This window comes from Protomyctophum parallelum (genome assembly GCF_964188405.1).
Source record: "Protomyctophum parallelum genome assembly, chromosome: 10".
Taxonomy (NCBI): domain Eukaryota; kingdom Metazoa; phylum Chordata; class Actinopteri; order Myctophiformes; family Myctophidae; genus Protomyctophum; species Protomyctophum parallelum.
Window position 1 is genome coordinate 32,267,061 of NC_139704.1, and position 20,787 is coordinate 32,287,847.

The 20,787-nt window shown below is 41.8% G+C and overlaps 1 protein-coding gene across 5 annotated transcripts in view; it reads right to left on the reverse strand.

The window, feature by feature from the left end:
• The window catches only part of ccdc88ab (coiled-coil domain containing 88Ab), a 123,309-nt gene that overhangs the window by 28,829 nt on the left and 73,693 nt on the right, over window positions 1-20,787 (reverse strand). For all 5 annotated transcript variants that reach the window (XM_083775460.1, XM_083775459.1, XM_083775461.1 and 2 more), the window contains exons 9-19: window positions 15,448-15,529; window positions 13,981-14,139; window positions 12,941-13,087; window positions 12,376-12,520; window positions 8,467-8,651; window positions 5,967-6,104; window positions 4,198-4,381; window positions 3,518-3,648; window positions 2,238-2,531; window positions 1,141-1,323; window positions 699-977 (exon numbers count right to left, since the gene is read on the reverse strand). In XM_083775460.1, the coding sequence (XP_083631586.1) occupies window positions 699-977; window positions 1,141-1,323; window positions 2,238-2,531; window positions 3,518-3,648; window positions 4,198-4,381; window positions 5,967-6,104; window positions 8,467-8,651; window positions 12,376-12,520; window positions 12,941-13,087; window positions 13,981-14,139; window positions 15,448-15,529 (1,927 nt within the window). The remainder of the gene's footprint in view (window positions 1-698; window positions 978-1,140; window positions 1,324-2,237; window positions 2,532-3,517; window positions 3,649-4,197; window positions 4,382-5,966; window positions 6,105-8,466; window positions 8,652-12,375; window positions 12,521-12,940; window positions 13,088-13,980; window positions 14,140-15,447; window positions 15,530-20,787) is intronic.

Genomic DNA, 20,787 nt, shown 5'->3' on the forward strand with positions numbered 1-20,787 from the left:
TAATAGGCATTCTAGTAGGACAGATAACCAGCAGTACTAAAATAAGGCTTTTATTTTTTAATTATAATAATAATAATAATAATAATGAATTGTATTTTTATAGCGCTTTATACCAAGTGCTCAAAGCGCTTTACAATGGTTCATTCATTCATACATTGGGAGGTGAAGCGGCAAACAGTCGACGCCAGCGTCCTCACTTCCCACATTCACACACCAATGGTGGCGAGCTCACACCGACCGACTCATTGGAGGCAATGTAGGGTTCAGTGGCTTGCCCAAGGACACTTGGGACATGTGGACAGGAGGAGCCGGGATTCGAACCGCCGACCAAGGGATCATTGGACGACCTGCTCTACCTCCTGAGCCACAGCCGCCTAATTCAACACCAATACAATTAAAGGTCAGAATCATCGACACCTTCTGAACAAGCAAACTTATTTTTAAACCATTGCCCAATGAAAAATATTGGAGGTCTACTGTAAGTTCAAATTATGTATGTTGTCAGTTAGACAGAGAGAACATGGATTTTAGGGAATCATCTTCCTTTCACACTGTTGAGGAGTAGGACACAAGGACAATTCATATTGTTTGCTATTTCACACTGAAGTTAGCATTCAAATCAGCATCTTATGTTTCTAAGATTTGCTTTATATTGTCCAGCTCTCATATCATGAGAAAACGTCTCCCACCATTCTCACCTCTCGGAGGGCGGCCAGGGTCTTCTTATCGATGGTGGCCAGTTTGACTAGCTCCTTGTTCTCTCTCTCCAGGTCTTTAACCCTGGTACACGAGTCTCTGAAAAAGATCATCTCCTTGCCCATGGTGCGGTTCTCCTTCTCCAGGGAGGAGATCCGCTGGTTGTCGTCGTCTAGCTTGGAGTCGCGGATCTCCGCCTGCTGCCTCAGACGTTTGTTTTCCTTCTCCAGGAACTTCTTGTCCTTCTCCAACTGAGAGGTCTCGTGCTCCAGGGTCTTGTTCTGGGTGTGAGTTTAAAAGAGATAGAGATTGAAAAGATGGAAGGATGAGCACCATTTCATAGGGTTATAGAAAATATGATTACATTTAATCTTTTGTCTTTCTCTCGTATGTGTTTTTGTTTGGCCGAGACATTTCTCCTGGGAACCACTGGATTGAACCCACCTCCTGCTCGAGCTGCTCCAGGCGTTTACTGGAGATCTTGAGCTCCTCCAGGTTGTGTTGGAGCGTGTGATTCTCAGCTTCCACGTCCTGCAGCTCAGCTTCCAGCTGCTGGATCTTCCTGCTGCTGTTCTCCAGAGCCTTCTGCAGGCGCTGGTTCTCTGTGTCCAGACCCTGGTAACTAACCTGCCCACAGGAGGTAACACGTCACTAACCTGTTCAACCATTATTCCATCAGCTGGTTGCTGGAACTCTCAGCCCACTTATCTACTGTATATACAGGTCTTGAATCAGATTTTGCTTTGATGATAATCAATTTTCACTTCACAGGCTTGAACCTGGAAGATCTCATCATGATCAAACGTTCCACACCATACTTGTGTGCTTTTATAATTCGCTGCCATCATGGAGATGGTACACAATGAGTTTTGCAAGCAGCATCGATACTATTAGACTGAATAGTAATACTCACATTACTTGTATCACTACCGTCTCATCATCTTGCAGAAGGACGATCTTAACAGCTCTAGCCTATACATTTCAGTTAGCTCCAGTACTCCAGCAATAATACATATAAAGACTTTGACCAATGAAAATATATTTTCTCGACAACAGGTGTTCTGCCAAAGTTTTCTATTTTAGTTTTAGTCATAGTCTCTTGAATAGTTTTCACTTCACTTTCACTTGAATAGTTAGTCACATTTTAGTCACCTGGAATGTTCTAGTGTTTAGTCTAGTTTTTGTCGACTAAATGTCATATGATTTTAGTCGACTAAATCTACAGTTGATTTAGTCGACAAAAATGTGTTTTGACAGGCCTTGATGTCGTTGTAATAAACATATTTTACACTTTGGTTGCATGCTGAAAATAGCAGATATACAATCTCACAACCCGTCGCAGCATAAAACTGGATCTCTTGTCCACTAGTCCCTTACTAACATTTTAGTCTAGTTTTTATTTGTTGACGAAATTGTCAGTATATTTAGTCTTAGTTTTAGTCATCATATATTCGTTTTTATTTAGTTTTAGTCAGTGAAAAAAGGAAGTCGACGAACATTTTTCGCCTTAGTTTTAGTTGACGAAAACAACACTGGACTACCTCCAGTCTCTCAGTCTTCTTCGAGGAGGCCTTGAGCAGCTCCAGGCTCCGTTTCAGCTGGCTCCGCTCGCTCTCCAGCTCTCGGTTCTCGGCCTCCAGCTGGGCGGCCTTGGCCCCGGCCGAGCGGAGGCCCTCGGCCGAGCGTCTGAGCTCCAGGTTCTCCTGTTCCAGCTGGGAGTTCTCCTTCTCCAGGGCCTCCAGCTGGAAGGACATGTTCTTCAGAGTGTCTAGGTTCTTCTTCAGACGTCGGCATTCTGCCTCCAAGTCGCCGTTCTCCTTCTCCAAGGAGGACACCTACGACGTGGAGGGTAAAATCAGTAGGGGCGCTTTTCCCTGAGATCTGACAATCTGGAGGCCTTGCGGTGAGCGGAAATCTTTGTTTATGTGCTCAACTCAGGATCATTTTTTTTTAACAGACCCCATATTATCCTGGCACTCTACTATAGCCAAGATTACTCTTACCAATGCAGAATTCTAAGCCTTTAGGCTGGAAGGAGAATATGGCACATCATACTTTCTATGAAATAATAAACAGAAGCTTTGAGCTCTCTTTCCCACAGGCTGATGCAGACAGCGTTGAGAATATATATATTTTTTAACTCTGCAAGTTTTAACTAACTAACATCAGGGTGGGCAATCTATCAATGAAATACCTTGAGAGAAATTATTTGATTCTTCCAAGTCTAGCTCTCGTATATAATATGACAGAAAACTACTTATGTGCTAAATTGTCCTGAAACGAAAAATGAAGCCCAAACACAGCAATGTGTAGCTCATAAAGCAATTATCTTCATTACATTTTGGCATACATGCCTTCTTCATAATGGCAATGAAGAGAAGGCATGGGGACTTAAACATAATAAGGTAATTGCTTTAGGAGCTACATAGCAGTGTGTGGACTTTATTTATACCTGGTCTGTCAGCTAAATTAAGTCCTGCACCAGACCCAACATTTTTAATACATGCATTCTATTTGTTTTGTTTCTCACTAGGACCAGGCAAGGAGCTGACACACTAAGTACAAATGATTGTTTAGGGCACTAGGACAAGGCTTTGGGATGAGGGATTAAGAATAGCCTAAATGAATATTAAGGGCACTAGGAGGACCAGGCAATGAGATGAAAGATTAAGTATAAATGAACACTGAGGGAACTGGGACAAGGCAATGAGAGTATAAATGAGCATTTAGGGAACTAGGACAAGGCAATGAGATGAAAGACTAAGTATAAATTAACATTTAGGACACTAGGACAAGGCACTGAGCTGACAGAACAACAGACCTTTTCGCAGGTGATGCTCAAACTAGACACTTTCTTCTGCAGGCTCTCACTGTCTCTTTCCAGTTTCTGCACCTGAATCTCTAACTCCTCTGCTTGCTCGCCTTTTTCCTTCAATACCTCCAGCTCTTTACCTGCAGACAGACAGACAGACAGACAGACAGACAGACAGACAGACAGACAGACACTTAATGAAATCATTTCTGGCTCCATTCAACAGATGCATAACAATAATCATAATAACAAGTATAAAGCCATTTTCATCTACAGTATATAAATTGCATTCACAAACATTAACTGAATGGTACAATAACACAATCAAAATCCTAGATCATAAAAGATATAAGAGGTTGACTCTAAAAAAAAAAGGAGAGTAAAACCAATGACAAAAACACAAAAAAGATAAATATAATCACACACAGACATACACAAAATAGTGTGCCTCAGGAAGTAGTGCTTTCAAAGACTCTTCTGCCATTTCTCAGAGGAACAACAAGGAAGTTGTGATAGCAACATTATGAACAACACATGCTTAGCAATGCATGGAAAATTGGAAATGCTTTGTGTTTTGCTCAGTATTTTCTTGGCAAGAAAGGGGATACAAAGTCATTACATCCTTCTCGTGTGTGTGTGTGTGTGTGAACAATAACATAAGAGATCTAAAACAGAAGCACGTCACTCACGTAGCTGCTTCCTCTCAAACTCAATTCTATTGAGTTTGGCACTGGTCTCACAGATGGACTCATGGAGGACCCGGTTCTCCTTCTCCACGTCTTTGACCCGTGCCTCGGTGCCCACCTGGCACCGCTGGCGAAGGGATGCCACCGTCTGGCCCAGGTGCTTGTTTTCCTGCTCCAGACCTTTCAGCTGGAGAAAGAGAGAGAGAGAGAATTTGTTGGCCAAGATATCGCCACACATGATAGAATGACGAGAATTTGAATTACATTAAATTATATTCAAGGAGTTGCCGATGGCCTTGGGTGCAGAGCTATTCAGCGAGAATTGCATCACTAAGAGGCTATGCTTATTTTATTAACTATTTTCTGCAGGGACTTTCCACTAACTTGGGTGCATTGGTACTTGGTAGTAGCAGAGAACAGTTGTGGAAATTAAAACACACTTTTCAGTCGCAACGAAGGAAGACTAGCGCCCACTTTGTGGAAGCTAATGGGGATATCAGCGTAATAATAAAGAATAAAGAACGCAATGAGCTTGTGTTTTCATTCATGGGGATGAACTAAAGCAAAATGTACATGAAATGTATATGAAATGTATATGTATATGAAACCTTTAAGATAAATCCTGAATAGATTAGCTTTACATAATATTATCCCTTGATAAATCAAATTATCTGAGCTAATCAAAGCTGTTAGAATTAGTACGGATCCCTTGAGGCATAAGACAGCCATCTGTGTCAGTCGCGCACGGTAGCAGCAATCTGTCTAGTCAATAAAACATAGTCCCTGAACCACCCACAGCTATCTGTGCTGCAGGGGAAGGAGAGACAAAACCACACAAAGAACTCTCACTGCTAAAGGAAATCTGATCCACACTTTGATAAAGATAATAGCTTAGTCATGCCTTTTTTTCACAGACTATCTGGGAATGAGTCTGTAAATTCTTTGCCAATTGAGATTATTGGTTCAAACCAGCTACACCGACTTATGTTGAAGTATCTGGGGATTTACATGCTAACCTGTAGAGCATATGCAACAATAATGGAGACACTTTAATCTGCTACGTACATTATGTAAGATTCCACACTGTATGTTGGGAAAGCCATTTTAGTTTGAGTAGAGTTTGTAGAACATTGACCTAAAAATGTTGTCAGTCTAAATCACATCATGACACATAGCTTTTGTCCTTTGACAGAGGGGACATTCCTGCACTCGGATAACATGGAGAGGCAACATTTACTGGAGCGATTTGGACAAGAGGTGCATTTAGTTTGTCTTTGGTTGATATACAGTAGTAATCACAATGATGATGATTGAGTAAGGGTATAATGTAATCCTCTGAGAGAAAGAAGGTGGGAGAGGAAGGTAATGCGAAGGTCAGTGCGAACGGGTGTACAGTAGTAGTGTGTTGCTTGCGTTCACACAGCAACATTCCACAAGCCATTTTCAATGGAGGCCAGAGACAGGATGTTACAAACTCGATGCTGAAACTTGTCACTGTGACCCTACATTAGGCCCATTTTGGGCCGGAACCCCTTTTGGTGTTAGCATTATGTTATACTTTAGCTATTGAAAAATAGCAGATCTACAAGCTCATAGCGCGCCACTCATAGGTCTTCTATTTTTGAAAAACCCGTGAAAATGCGGCACAACTCTTTGAATATATATTCTTTCAGAAGACATTATTTTTAATTTCGACGTCAGGCCTAAATGGGTTAAAGCATGCATGGTTACAACAGACACACTGTGCGATAGAGAGAGGGCGACTGACTGACCTGTCTCTCCGAGTTCTCCCGGAGCGTCTCCAGTGTCTTCTCCAGCAGGGCTTTCTCCTTCATCAGGTCTGTGCCGAGAGACTCGGAGCTCTGCATGGACTCTCTGTCTGCACACAACTCTCTCTCTAGCTGCTCCAACTGCATGCACACAGACAGTGAAATTAAACACATCAAGTGATCTCCTTGTAGCATGCCTGGATAGTGTGTCAAAAACCACATAATCAAAATGTCCACATGTATTTCCTTCTTGGCATGCCTACTGCTTGAACCTGTCGTGGTTTGCCTGTGTATTCACACCGCTGAAGTTTGATCTAAAAGCAATGCTGGAGTGCACAGTGATTATTAATCCATGATACCAGACGTATTTAGAATTCAATGCAGCACCCCATTCTGTTAAACCAGCTCATGCACACGCACAACGTGCACACACGAAGACACACAAAGCATTAAGAGTGCTTCTATTGTTCAAGAGTCCCAGAAAGCATTCACACCTTAATGTGCTTTGAACCAGACCGAGCCACCCAGCAATAAATTCCAAACTCTGGGTTTCAAAGTATTTATTTATTATTCCAAGAGCACACAGAAAGGCTTATACTGAAAATAGCTAAGAGTCTTCTCTTAGTGAGGGGCACTCGGGTGTTAGAGGCTGGCAAAGAAAAGGAAAACGCTGACCTTGCCTCGATTTACAGCTTTGCTTTCATCCTCCTAGTATATGCCCTTCACACTCTGTCTCTTTTTACTTCTTTTCTTTCTCTTCCCCTTCTACGAAGAGTCTGAGCAAAATGCGTGATATATTGATCTATATTCTAAAGAAGGGCTGGTCCCACATGCTAATGTGGATGGTTAATGGCAAGTTTCACGAAAGGCTAAGCCTAGCACAGCTGTGTAAAAGCACAAACAGAGCAGAAAGATTTTTGTTCTCTATTCATTACTCACCCTGTGAATTTGTTTTCGTTGCATGGCTTAAAAAAATAAACATAAACACTTCCTAAAACATTTAGGTGTTGCTATTCATTTCAAATTATTAAATGTCTTTGATCATGCACATGATAAATAACAATAAATAACTACTTTCTCACAGGGTGAGAAAGTAGTGAAAATAGTGTAGTGAAAGGATGACAATAGAAATACCTCATGCATCGATGTGACTTTATGCAATCTATTAATAATGTTGCATTTGCCCTTTGTGTTTATTTTCAACACAATGTTTTATTTTACTGCTTTCCGTTATGTGCCTGGTCTTTTTTGGTTTTGTTTCTGCTTCTATGTAAAATGATGTCTAAAGATGTCTGTAATGTATGTCATGTTGTGTCTTATAATTTTGTTTAAAAAACAACAAAAATATTGTTAACATATTCCCAGCATGAATTAATAAATTCACCCGTTAACCGCCAGCATTTTTCAGTGAAACCCTTGAAGAATCCACCGGAAACACGGAAAACCAGGACCGGATGTAGACCAACAATGTGTGTTGTGACCATAGAGTATAAAGAAGGATAGAGACTGAACTGGCGCGAAGCTTCCCCCCCGCTATTCATGTCAGTGGAAGTTGCTCAGTGGCACCCGGAAGGACCGTCTCAGAACGTCTACTTGTTCAACCGAGCGCTCAATGTTAAAGCCCAGCTGCGCAGGGTTTCCTCGTCATGAATCCACGGGCCTGCCTGCAGTCCTTCCTCTTACCACTAGGGCCCAGTAGTTCAACGTTGGAGCGTCTCACTGGCCCCTTGGTGGTGACGGACACTACTATATACTTTCACTCGGAGAAGTATAGTTTTACCGTGACCAGTTCATTGGCTGTGGGACGTTGAATGAAGCAATTTTTGACCAGGGGCGCAGTCTGGGAAAGGAATCCGAGATAAACATTTTCTGTTTACTTAAAGGACCACTTCACCACTTTTCAACCTATCTTCATATAATAGGTCCTCAGTAATAATCATGATAAAATGGCAAATTTTTGTTCTACTCAGTCTGTGTCTCATAGGAGGGCTGTGGGTAGTTTAGAAACCGACATCATCATTAGGCAGATTATTTTTTAAACAAGATTTTTTTACAAAAATGTTTAGATTTTCATTAAACGATGGCTTCCATTTTCGCATTGCAACTTTTCAGGACTAGAAAGCCTGCAGTTTTTATTAGCTTGTATTCCCCATTGATGATGTCACTGGAAGACGGTTTCTGAACTGCCCACAGCCCTCTTATGAGACACAGACCGAGTAGAAGAAAATTGCGCCATTTTTTCAAGATTATTAGTGAGGACCCATTATATGAAGATAGCTTGAAAAGTGGTGAAGTGGTCCTTTAATTGCTTAGCAAACCAATGCTACCGTGTGTAGCATTACGACAGCGATATATCATAAACCACTATTAAAAAAAGGACCATTTGACGCAGATCTACGTCAATGCCGGAACGGCGGGGAATGTTCATTTGGTTACATTTGCTTATATGAACACTTAAATTGTCTTTTATTTTCTGTGTCGCGTGTGGTGTGGTCCCCCTTACCCTCTGAGTGAGTCTCTGGTTCTCCTGGTTGGCCTTGGCCAGTTTTCCCGAGGCGTCCTGTCCCTGTCCGGCTGCTCCTCGGAGCTCCTCCACCGTCTTCAGCAGTGTCTGGTTGTCCTTCTCCAGCTTCAGCAGCCGGCTGGACGTCAGCTCGTTCACCTCCTCGCCCAGTGACTTCTGGGGAGCTGCATGTGCAGGACACAGTCACTCATTTACTACGGAGTACGGAACAACGTTTTATTTTTTCCTCCAATTGGCTGGGGAAAAAAAAAAGAATACTGGACAACTCACCCTGGTGCTTGCCCGTTTTTCCTCCCCGGAATTTTCACCAGTGAGGGGGATAACTTTGTAATATGCTATTGGCTGTTTGTATTCTTTTTGGAAAAATATAAAAAGATACTCCTGTGGACATGTAGGCTATATTATTTTACTTATATTGACACTATAAACAATTTAGTATTATTTAGTATATGTAAGGTTTTGCCCACTCAAATGGTACCTCTTCAGATAATCCCCACATCCTACAACAACTTCTGTGAACAGACTTCACTGTAGTAGCTTTTCATAAATTATATTTGTACTTAGGCTGTCTGCTGTCATGAAAGTTTATAGTTAGAGAAATTCAAAGTCCAGCCGTCTGCTGTCCAGCCTCTCCCACCCCTCACTGGGGAAAATTCTGGGAGGAAAACAGAAACGGGGTGAGTCGTCTTGTTACCAAAAAAAACAAGGCCGTACTATAATCACATTTCAGCTTTTAGCCATTAGATGGCACCATTTCCCACAAATTAGTCTTGAAAAATGGGGGTCGTCTTATAATCAGAGTCGTCTTATAAACTCGGCAACAAAAGTTCGGAAGCTTAACTTTGGTTCATTATTTCTCCACTTTTAAAAAACCCAGTTGGTATTGTATTTTATATTTAGATTATGTTAATCGTTGATTAGTCACCTTTACAACGAGGTATAGATTGTAAGGATCGGGTGTTTGTGGAATTAGCAACACAGCTAAACGTGTGGGTAGGGCCGCCAAAAAATGGGCCAAAATGGCAAGTGGTTGGTATTCATCCTTGCTTTGAGTTGCTCAGTGGATTGGATGATTGCACTCTCACACTAATAAGGAAATAAGGGAAATACAACACATATTGGCCATTTTTACATTTTATTAATTTTACACTCAGTGAGACTCAGTAGCATGTGGAAGATCCAAAAGCAGCCACAACAGCTTGGCACCTCCTTCTCATGCTGGTCACCAACATAGCCACATTTTGCTGTGGGATGGCATCCCATTCCTCAACCAGGTTTTGTTGCAAGTCAGCCAACATGGTTCTGTTGGGTCACTCTAGCATGTACAGCACGTCCAAGCTGATCCCACAAGTGTAATGGTTTGAGATCTGGACTCACGGCAAGCCATCCCATCCACTCCACTCCCAAATTCTGGAGGTAGGCTACTCTGTGATGATCTTGGCTCTGTGGGGGGGCGAGCGATGTCATCCTGGAGGATGGCGTTAGGTCCCAGATATGGGATCGCCACTGGCTCCAGAATCTCATCACGATATCTCACTGTCATCATTGAAGGCAATCTCAAATGCAATGTCAAGTTCTGTCTTGTCTCTTGCCTGTGAGAGAGATACTGCCCCATACCATGCCAAGCTGTTGCAGCTGCTTTTGGATCTTCCACCCGCTACCGAGTTCCCCAACACTGAGTGTAAAGTTAATAAAGTGTAAAAATGGCCAATATGTGTTGTTTTTTCCTTATTACTGAGAGTGCAATCATCCAATCCACTAAGCAACTCAAAGCAAGGATGAATACCAACCACTTGCCATTTTGGCACATTTTTGGGAGGCGCTACTCACCCGTTTAGCTGTGTTGCTAATTCCACGAACACCAGATCCTTACAATCTATACCTTGTTGTAAAGGTGACTAATCAACGATTAAAACGATATAAAATACAATACCAATTGGTATTATTGAAGTGGACAACTAATGGAACTTTTGTTGCCGAGTTTATTTGGCACAATATTGTACATCATCTTATCATCTTATATCTTTGAATCATTGAAGTGTCGTTTTAAATAAGGTCTTTAACCAGATTCCTGGCTACTTATTATTCAAGGGGTGTTGAATATTAATTATCAGACTTGATCGTGTGGAAAAAAAAGAGTGGTCCAATCTGTCACGGATATACCACAGCCAGAGCCAAAGGCCAAAGTCTGTTGTTGGTGTCTCTTCCCCTCAACTACTGTACACTCACACACCCTGACACCCACACAGTAAAAAAAGAAGAAGATACAGTAAATTCATCATCACCGATGGAGGCCTAGGGCAGAAATGTTTGTCGTATGAGTGTCTGACCCTTACTTTCTTTTTTTAAATTCATGACTGCTCAGATTGTTTTCAATGCAAAGTTAGTGTTCATGTACCGTGTAAACTACAGTGTGGTTTTGTGAAGTCGATCCACAGTTGTTCAAATCCCTTTACGCCAAGACAATGGACTACACATTTCACAATGCTGTGAACTCTAGGCAGACACCATGGAGGCTACGGGAGGCAATATGTGGCAACGCAGAATAGAAATGGAATTGTATTTTTTCTTTTTTCTGTAAAATAACTAATATTGATGAATTCTCCTACCAAACAATGAATGATCCATCTGCTATGCTCATCATTCATCCAATTTACAATTTAGCAGACGCTCTTGATCCAGAGCGACTTACATTTAAAGGACAACTTTAGTTTTTTTCAACCAAGGTTCATGTTTTAGGTTGTTATTAGAGAAACTAAAAGATGAGTGTTATTTTTTTTTCCATTTGCTGCTTTCTTTCGTTTTAGGGATTTTAGCTGTTTTGTACAGGGGGGCGGGGGCATTCGAGCATGGGGCTAAATATGTCTTTTTTTACAAAATATTATGGAGATTAATTTTTTTATTATTTACTATAGCCCTAATAAACCCCAGGAAATTACATCTGGCCACAAATAAATCACAGGATCTACTGAATGTGAAGGTAGCCTACTGGGGGGAAGCCACACTGTGTGTCATAGGCTCAATGTCAGTTCGACACATTCAGTAGATCTCGTGATGTTTTGTGGCCAGATGAAATTTCCAGGGGTTTATTAGGACTATAGTAAATAATTAAAAAAGAAATCGCTATAAAATGTTGTAAAAAAATACATATTTAGCCCCAATGCTCGAATGCCCCCGCCCCCCTGTCAAAAACTGCTGAAATCCCTAAAACGAAAGAAAGCAGCAAATGAAAAAAAAAGAACACTCATCTTTTAGTTTCTCTAATAACAACCTAAAACATGAACCTTGGTTGAAAAAAACTAAAGTTGTCCTTTAAGCAAAAAACAAAAGCATGGCATACATCACATATATAAAAAGTAGTTATCATGAATCATGTATAAACTAAGAACGTACCAGTGGAGTATCTATGTCAACTATACATACTATACTATATTATATATTATCCAATATACATGTACTATACGTGTACTATAAAGTGCTATGACTACATAAAATGCAATTCTAGTGCTGTCTACGTAACGAGCTATAAGTCTGTCTAAAATACTATCTAAGTCTACATAAAGTGCTGTCTAAGGGGCTAGGCTAGGGCAAGTGCTACGGGCCATGGTGGAGTTTGAAGAGGTGGGTTTTCAGACTATGGCGGAAGATTGGGAGTGAGGCTGCAGTTCTGACTGTGATGGGAAGTGCATTCCATAGTTTTGGAGCCAGAAGGGAGAAGAGTTTGGGACGTGTGGAGCGTTGTCCCGGCGTTTCTAGTGAAGGTACCTCCAGCTTCCCTGCGTAGGTTGATCCAACTATTTTAGCAGGTAAACTACAGTGGTTGCCTCCTGTATTCTCTGGGTCACCCATAATATTAATAATAATAATAATAATGATGGTGGTCCTTACCTTCAGGCCGCTCCGGGGTCTTGGAGAGTTGTTCCAACTCCCAGCCCAGGTGTAGGGATTCATCCATGCTCTGTTTCTGGGCCATCTCCAGAACCAAGTTCTCCTCCAACAACTCATCCATGCGCTTACGATCCATGTCCCGATCCTGCATACAACAAGTAACCAGTTTTTAGGAGTAGTACCCATTTTGGGTTTCCTTATTTGAAAAGATTTTTTTTTCTTTCTTTTCTTTTTAAGACAATTCAAAATTGTTCAGAAAAAAAGCTAAACGGGCCCAGTGTGCCAGCCCGCTTCTGGCGAGCCGGCCCGCATCCGAAACCGTCAAGAAATGACAGTTACCACTTTTTACAGTTGACACTATTATTTCAAGCATTGTGAGCTTATAAATTGGGTATTGTCCCTAACCCTATTCAACAGGGCTTAAAAAATATTAAAAAAAATATTTTTTATGTATTTCTTTTCTGTACATTTGGGTCCCGGGGAGACATCAAATTTCCCTTTTGGGTCTCGAGCTAAGTTTGGAAACCATCACTGCTATACAGTAAGTGCTTTGTGGTGATCTCACCATCTCCAGGTCATGCATTCTAGACTTGAGCTGCAGGCTCTCCTTCTCGAGGAGGTGCAGTTTGTCAGAGCGAGCTCTGCTGCTCTCCAACTGTTCCTCCAACATGGTCTTGGTCTCCAACAAAACCTGGTTGTCTTCTTTCAACTCCTAGAGAGACACACAGTACACAACAGAGCAACACGTCAGAACAAGTCAGATAACCACAGCGCATACACAGAACTTTACGCAAACTTTTTACAGTTCTTCAGACATTAAACATTACACGAATTATTATAATCAGTACTCTCACATACATGTAGTATCATCAGAAGCAGTGTTTTTGTTTTACTCTGAGTTTTCCCCTGAAATTGTAAATTAACATCATTATTGGTATATAAATATGGCATCTCAACAATGCCATATTTAATTCACAGGATCCATTTCAATTTGCTTACAAGCAAGGTCGCAGTACAGTCACACTGGTTCACCTCATCTCGACAAACCAAAATCCTACGCTGGAGGACTTTTCCTAGATTTTTCTACTGCCTTCAACACAATACAGCCGGACTTGCTCCTCACTAAAATGGTTCCTTGGTGCACGCCAAGGATGCATTAGCTCACCTGTACAGTTCACTCTTTACACGGCAGACTGTAACACCTGCGAGTCAAACCAGTTTCTTCTGAAATACTCGGATGATTCTACTTTAATATCTCTGATGACCGACAGTGATGACCCGAAACAGTACCAGTGTAGCCGTTGACCGGCTTGTAGAATGGTGTGACAAAAATGAATCTGATCATCAACACTAAGAAAACGGAGGGAATTGTCTTTGGTCCTGCTCCCGGTGGTAAAACACCGCCCGTGGCAATCCATGGTTCAGCTATTGAACAAGATGATAAGATGCCATCGTATCGTGGTCCTCTCATATTGACTATATTTGTAAGAGGATACAGCAGCGTATGTCTTAAGTAAAGTGCCAGGTCGCTTCTCGTCCTCAGGTTGTCTTACTGGTAAGTAATACTAGAAGTAGGAGCAGCATGTGTGCATACTGTATGTATACCTCAACTCTGGCTTTGTAGAACTCGATGTCATGCAGTCTGTCTTTGTATCGACTGAGCTCACTCTCCAGTTTCTCGACACGGATGGCTTTCTCTCTCAGGTGGTCGAGCTCGTCTCTGTACGCCCTCGCCGACCGAGCATCTGACATCAGCTGGTAGCTCTGTGGGGGATTGAAGTATTAACCATTTTGACCATAAAATAACTAAAGATATTTCGAAGATAGCAGATCTACTATACAAGCTCACAATGGGTCACAATGTAACACATTGACAAGACATAAAAAGTGGGACGTAAAGTGGTTACGTCTCTGTGTGGACATACTCAGTACATCATGTATTGTTGGTAAAAGAAGTTATTCACTTAAATTGGTATGCATTATGATGAATACAGATGTAGGGTACTCATTTCATTAACAGTGAGAAAGCCTGCAGTTGTACAGATGCCTACGAGTAATGCAACAACAAAATGATTACGTCAAAGAAATAAAGATACAATAAGATGGCCTTCTCTGAGAGGTAATTGGTAAAAAAAAGGGATAAAAAAGTAATACAAATCTAAATTAAATAAAAAGACTAAATAAAACAGCATAAAATAATCCTACAAGACATGTTTGTTACAGTTTTAAGGTAAATAAACAGTAACATTTTCAATGTTAGTATCCATTTGTAACTGTGACCATGTACAAATGTAACAAAATTTACATTTACATTGTTACACTCTCAGAGTTAAATGAAATGTGTGCAAACAGTGCAGAGAGAATCAATGTGATGGAACAACTATGCTTGTGCAGGGAACTAGGAGTGACATTCTGCCATATAGTGGGGGTGGGGGGCTCCAAATGAACAGAAAGTGAGGTAGTGCAGGTCTCCTGCGTATGGTCATGGAGTATAGCACTATAGCACTGCTATGTGCTGCTTACAGGAGGTGGCGTGAAAAAGATACATTTTCTTCTAAAAAGAGGGAAGTGGAAGAAATGCTCATAAGGTTCATAAGCAGTAATATTCCATGGCTTGCAGCTTAGCGATAAGCTAATCCCATACCTGTCACTCGGTCACAAATGCGTGGCAGAAGAAGTATTCAGCGCTGTGTTAAACATGACCCTGCCTGTTACTTAATCATTATGATCATGCGTACGAATGCATGTCTTCATACGAGTGAGGGAGAACAGAACAGAGCAGAAAGAAATTCTCTCTCTCTCCCGCTTTCCCAGATACCCACCAAATAAACACTTTCTCCCCATCCTCTCCCTGAGCCCATCCACCTCATTTGCTGTACTGCAGCCAGCCAAACAGTCAGCCAACCAGTCTAAATCAAAATCCATGTCAGCCGGTTTGTAATGGCCCATAATGAGCTTTAGCTGGCCGATTAAAGCTTGGCAAGGCAGCAAAAGGAATAGACTGCAGGCACAAGGCAAGGGAGAGAAGACAAGGTGCAGGGACTGTGTGTGCGTATGTGCGTACGTGCGTACCTCTTGCTGAAGCTTTTTCAGTTCCACCTCCATGTTTTCTGACTCCTGTCTACAATCCAGCAGCTGCTCACTCTTCTCCTCCCTGAGAGAGAAGATGAAGAGTCGTTAGACAGAAAAGGGGGCTGTCATGAAATACGACAGTGACAACAGACAGAGAGAGGACAATAATATACTGTAACTGTAATGGGTGAAAGTTAAATATACATGGAGTCTAAAGCTTTGTCCACTACAGTCACACTGGCTGTCCCTCCCTGCGCCAGCCAACAGAAACAAGATCCATCTGCCAATTTCATGTAACTGATTTTATTTTATTTTAAATGTATCTTTATTGATTGACAAGGCCTTAGAAAATAAAATAATAAATCAGGTATCTCCTATCCTGTAGGAATTAACTGATTAATGCAGTTATACCGAAGTAATCATGTAAGAATACACAGAGGCTTCCTCTTGTCTGTTCAGAATAATGGACTCAAAACTGTGTGCATTGTTCTTACCCAGGACACAAAGCACTCCACTTCCTGAATAATAAACACCTGAGCGATGGGTTTGGGTCAATAAAAGCTCAGCGCTCACTTCCTCTATTATTTGATATTTCATGACAAGTTGTTCCTGAACACACCCAGGTCTCTTGTATCCAGTAGTACATTTACTATGCCTACCGGTAAGTGCAATTTTTACTGTACCCAAGTACATTTAAAACTGGAACCCTGGCGAATAAGTCAAATATGCCTTAAAACATTATACCTCCCCTCTATAAAAATTAAAAATAAAAACACCTTCAATATTTTATTTCTTTCATAAAAAGATATTAGGAACGGCTCCCGTCGCAAGTTGATGATGTCATATGTATTAGGAATGCACGTGCTAATAAAAAACACAACTTAATACTTATTAAGTTTAATATGAGCATCAAAGCAATATTTTAAATACTTTTTATTGGCACGTGCATTCCATATATTCCATAGGGCTCGACACACATGGACATATGACATCATCAACTTGCGACAGGAGCAGTTCGCCAGTTCCTATTCAGTGAAAGATTCTCTATTTATGAAAGAAATAAAATATTTAAGGTGATTTATTTAAAAAAAAGTAGTTGTAGAGGGCAAGTATAATGTTTTAAGGCATAGGCCTATTTCTCTTATTAGCCAGGGTTCCTTTTAAGTACCAAAGTGCAAGCTCACATCGCCATGCGATGCCTTGTGAGCTTGTATAATGGCCATCTCTATTAGTGATATTTGTTGGAGAGTTCTGGAAAATGTTACTTTTAGGATAAATGCCTAAATTTCAATACAGCAACAATGCTATAGATATGGGAAAAAAATGCACTTTGTAATTAGTTTGAATACTTATTTTTTTTAGTTTTTGTGCCTTTATTGATAGTTACAGTGAAGACGGACAGGAAAGAGGGAGGGGGAGAGGGGGAGAGACATGCAGCAAATGTCGTCATGAATGGGACTCGAACAGGCCAGAGCCTATTATGTGGCATGCACCTGGACCATTAGGCCGGCGGGCGCCCCAAGTTGAGTATTTTTAAAAGCAAGTACTTGACAGAGCAACTTGTAGTCGAGTAATATTTCACAGAGAGTATACTTTGACTCAGGTACTGGGGTTGAGCACTTTGTCCAGCACTGCTCTTGTCACATCGGCTTTTAATTGGATGAGCAGAACTGTGCATGCTTTTACGACAGTATTGCAGACATAACGGTACTGTTCCTGACACTTCATCGAGCGTTATTGTTCTGATTGTTTGAACTTTACCACGTCTCTGATTAGAATCTTCAGTATGGAGAATGCCAGTAGCTAACAGTAAAGAGAGTCGACCACGAAACCAAGTCGCCTCTCCTCAAATGACAAGCAGAGAAAAACAGAATGAAAGGAGGGAAATAAATAATGACTGGACATGAACCACATCAAAACAGATGTTATAGTGTGTTCCCCTTGGACTGACAGAGAGGTAAACATGGATGTAAATCAGCCAACTGCCTGCCTCAAGGCCACCCCCCCCCCCCCCCCGCTCCTCTCCCTTAACCACTTAAATCCTATATAGTCCACTGACTGGGGTCTCCCAGTGGCCTATATTTGGTCCCCTCATACTTTTCCTCTAAACCAAAATTTCGATCTGCTATTTTCAGCAAATGTTAACCCTATTTTTGCCAAATGTTGGCCTATAAATAATCCCAGAATATGGATGATACGGTTCATATGGTTACATTTCGACTACTAGAGCACGAGAACATAATGAGATATAAACAAAACAAAAATGGACCACAAGACTCTGTGAGGGTCTACTATAGAACATCTGGATATATAAGCATTACTTCCCCACCCCACACACACACACACACACACAGTTATGTTCCCTTTCTAATAGCAGTGTGTCACGTAATCTAGCACAATATAATTTGACATGCAGGAGTGACAAGAGGGATAGGCTGACACTTGCACTGAGAGGGGGGAGAGAGAGAGAGAGAGAACGTGTGTGTGTGTGTGTGTGTGTGTGTGTGTGTGTGTGTGTGTATGGTCCAGAGCTGTAATCCTACTTGATTACAGCTCTGTGGTGTGGCGAGGTGTGGTGTCTGTCTCTCTCACAATGTGTTTTATTGCCATGACACCTTTGTGTCGTCACGCACTCGCACTGCTTTTAAAAGTGATCTTAAAAACAGTACTATTTAAGTTTATATAAATAGTATACAGTATTAGGCAAGGCACTACTCACATTACAACCAGATCACTGTATATATAGACACAGTATGCATATAGTAATAATTATGTAACAGAGACTAGTGAAATTGAACAGTTACAAAAGGGATCCAGTGATACTGGATAAACACAAAAACAGTCACACATTGTATGTACAGTACAGGCTACTAATGTAAACGCAAAGACAGACGCTGTCATCAGGCATTATGCCACACCTCAACCCCAAATGATGAACATACGCAATGCCACATATGGACACACACACACACACACACACACACACACACACACACACACACACACACACACACACACACACACACACACACACACACACACACACACACACACACACACACACACACACACACACACACACACACACACACACACACACACAGCAAATAGAAAAAGACATTGTGATTGTGAGCGGAGAGTATACAAAAAAGCAGATGTGTTGTTCAAACACGCGAAAAATAGACATTGCTTTCCGCAGTGTGGCTTTTAACTATGCCTTCACTGCTAGACTATTCCATTTTGGAACCGCTTCCAAGTTTGTAAATTATGCAGATTCATTATTATCTATAGCACTGCACATCCTGGCTGCTTGTAGGCATGACATAGTGAGTGGCGGGCGCATCAAAATCTGATATTTTCGAGCGCCCAACAAGGGGACGGACCACCAAAATACAATGTATTAATGGCATCCCGGTATTCACAAGTTCAAACTTGTATTGCAGCAGCGTGTATGTATGTACGTATGTTTTCACTTGTTTGAACGTTCTGTGAAACAGTAAGTCTTATCCTCCTTTACACATACTAGCTTGTGATGTCAGAAATTTGAACCGTATTTTTTTTTCTTCTTTTTTTCCCTTTATTTCCCCAGGGAAGTAGTTGAGCATCGGTGCTCATTTTCAGCAACGCCCTGCACATAGAAACACACAGACAGACACACACACACACACACACACACACACACACACACGCACACACACACACATTAAAACCTGGGAGCTGACCAGTACAGCTGACCACAGTCTTACACTGTTGGCCACTAAGCAGCTCCAGGGGGAGCAGTTGGTTGGTTCAGTGCCTTGCTCAAGGGCACTTCAGCGGTGTTGGGTGAGTGATGACAATCACTTCCCCACCCATATGTTCCCTGCCCGTCCGGGGAATCGAACCGGCAACCTTTCGGCAGCAAGGGCGCTCCTCTAACCCTTAGGCCACCGCTGCCCAATATGGTAATATGGATGAGAATGATATACAGAACCGCTTTGACAAACATGACACACATGACAAGCATCGATCACGCGGAAGTGATCATACTGTATGTTCCATCAAAACTAAAGGACATTTAAGGCAGGGAGCGTGTGACGTAATCGCTCTCGCCTGGATCAGCGACGCGGCTGCTCATGACGGGCGCGGGGACACATAGCTTGAAAAAAATCCAGGTCACCACAATCCAGGTCAACGCCCCAAAATGATCGCCCGCCTCTATTGAAAATGAATTACCAACTAAGGCGCGCCACTCGCTTCCCATCTGAAAAGGCCTGAAGACTGACCCCAACCCTAAACTGAGGTAAGATGGGACTGAAGTTGACCCCATGATACTCTACGTCTGTCAGAGCCTTAAGGGCAACACTAGAAGAAAGACCATGGGGTCACCACAACCGACCAACCAACAAATAGACAGTTTTTAAGTGATGCAGCCAATTCCTTACGCAGCTGTGGGTGGCTGGCTGTGTCCGTCCCTGACTGTGTCCGAGCAGTGTCACTGTTGCGCAGACTAACACACACACACACACACACACACACACACACACACACACACACACACACACACACACACACACACACACACACACACACACACACACACACACACACACACACACACACACACACACACACACACACACACACACACACACACACACACACAAACTGTATATATATGATTTCGGGTGTGACAGTACAGTGACAGTACAGTACAGTAGAGGGACCCCACACGGTAACTGTCATTTCTCAACCGTTTCGGAACCAGGCCGGCACCCTGGGCGTCTTCCTGTGGGCCTGGAACAACCCACACAGAGTTGCACCACTTACTTCACACGGGTGTGATCTTTTATACATGCATAGAATTTCAACGTAAGATCCAACTTTCACACTCTTCATGAGTTTCATTTTCACTTTTCCAAGCATCGGTCACGGCATACAAATTATACAGGGACTTATATGTACTTGAATTGCATGTCACCATTGCAATGTCCAACAAGTTATTCTCAAGTCATATTTTTGTTTTTCCAGATCACATGACAGATTCTCACATCTGCATTCAGAGATGCACATGACTCCGACAGACACACAGACATAACCAAACATGAAAACAGACACAGCCACAGACACACGGCTCATTTTGACCCATGAGAGAAAAAGCTGTCACCAAGTTACTAACCCATTTTGGGTCAAGAACCGCTTTTGGTGTTTTAGCTATTTAAAAATAGCAGATCTACAAGCTCATAGCACGCCCGCTATGAGCTTGTAGATCTGCTATTTTATTTTTTTTAATCGTGAAAATGCGGCACAAATCTTTGAATACTGTATATATTCTTTCAGAAGACTTTTTTTATTTCGACG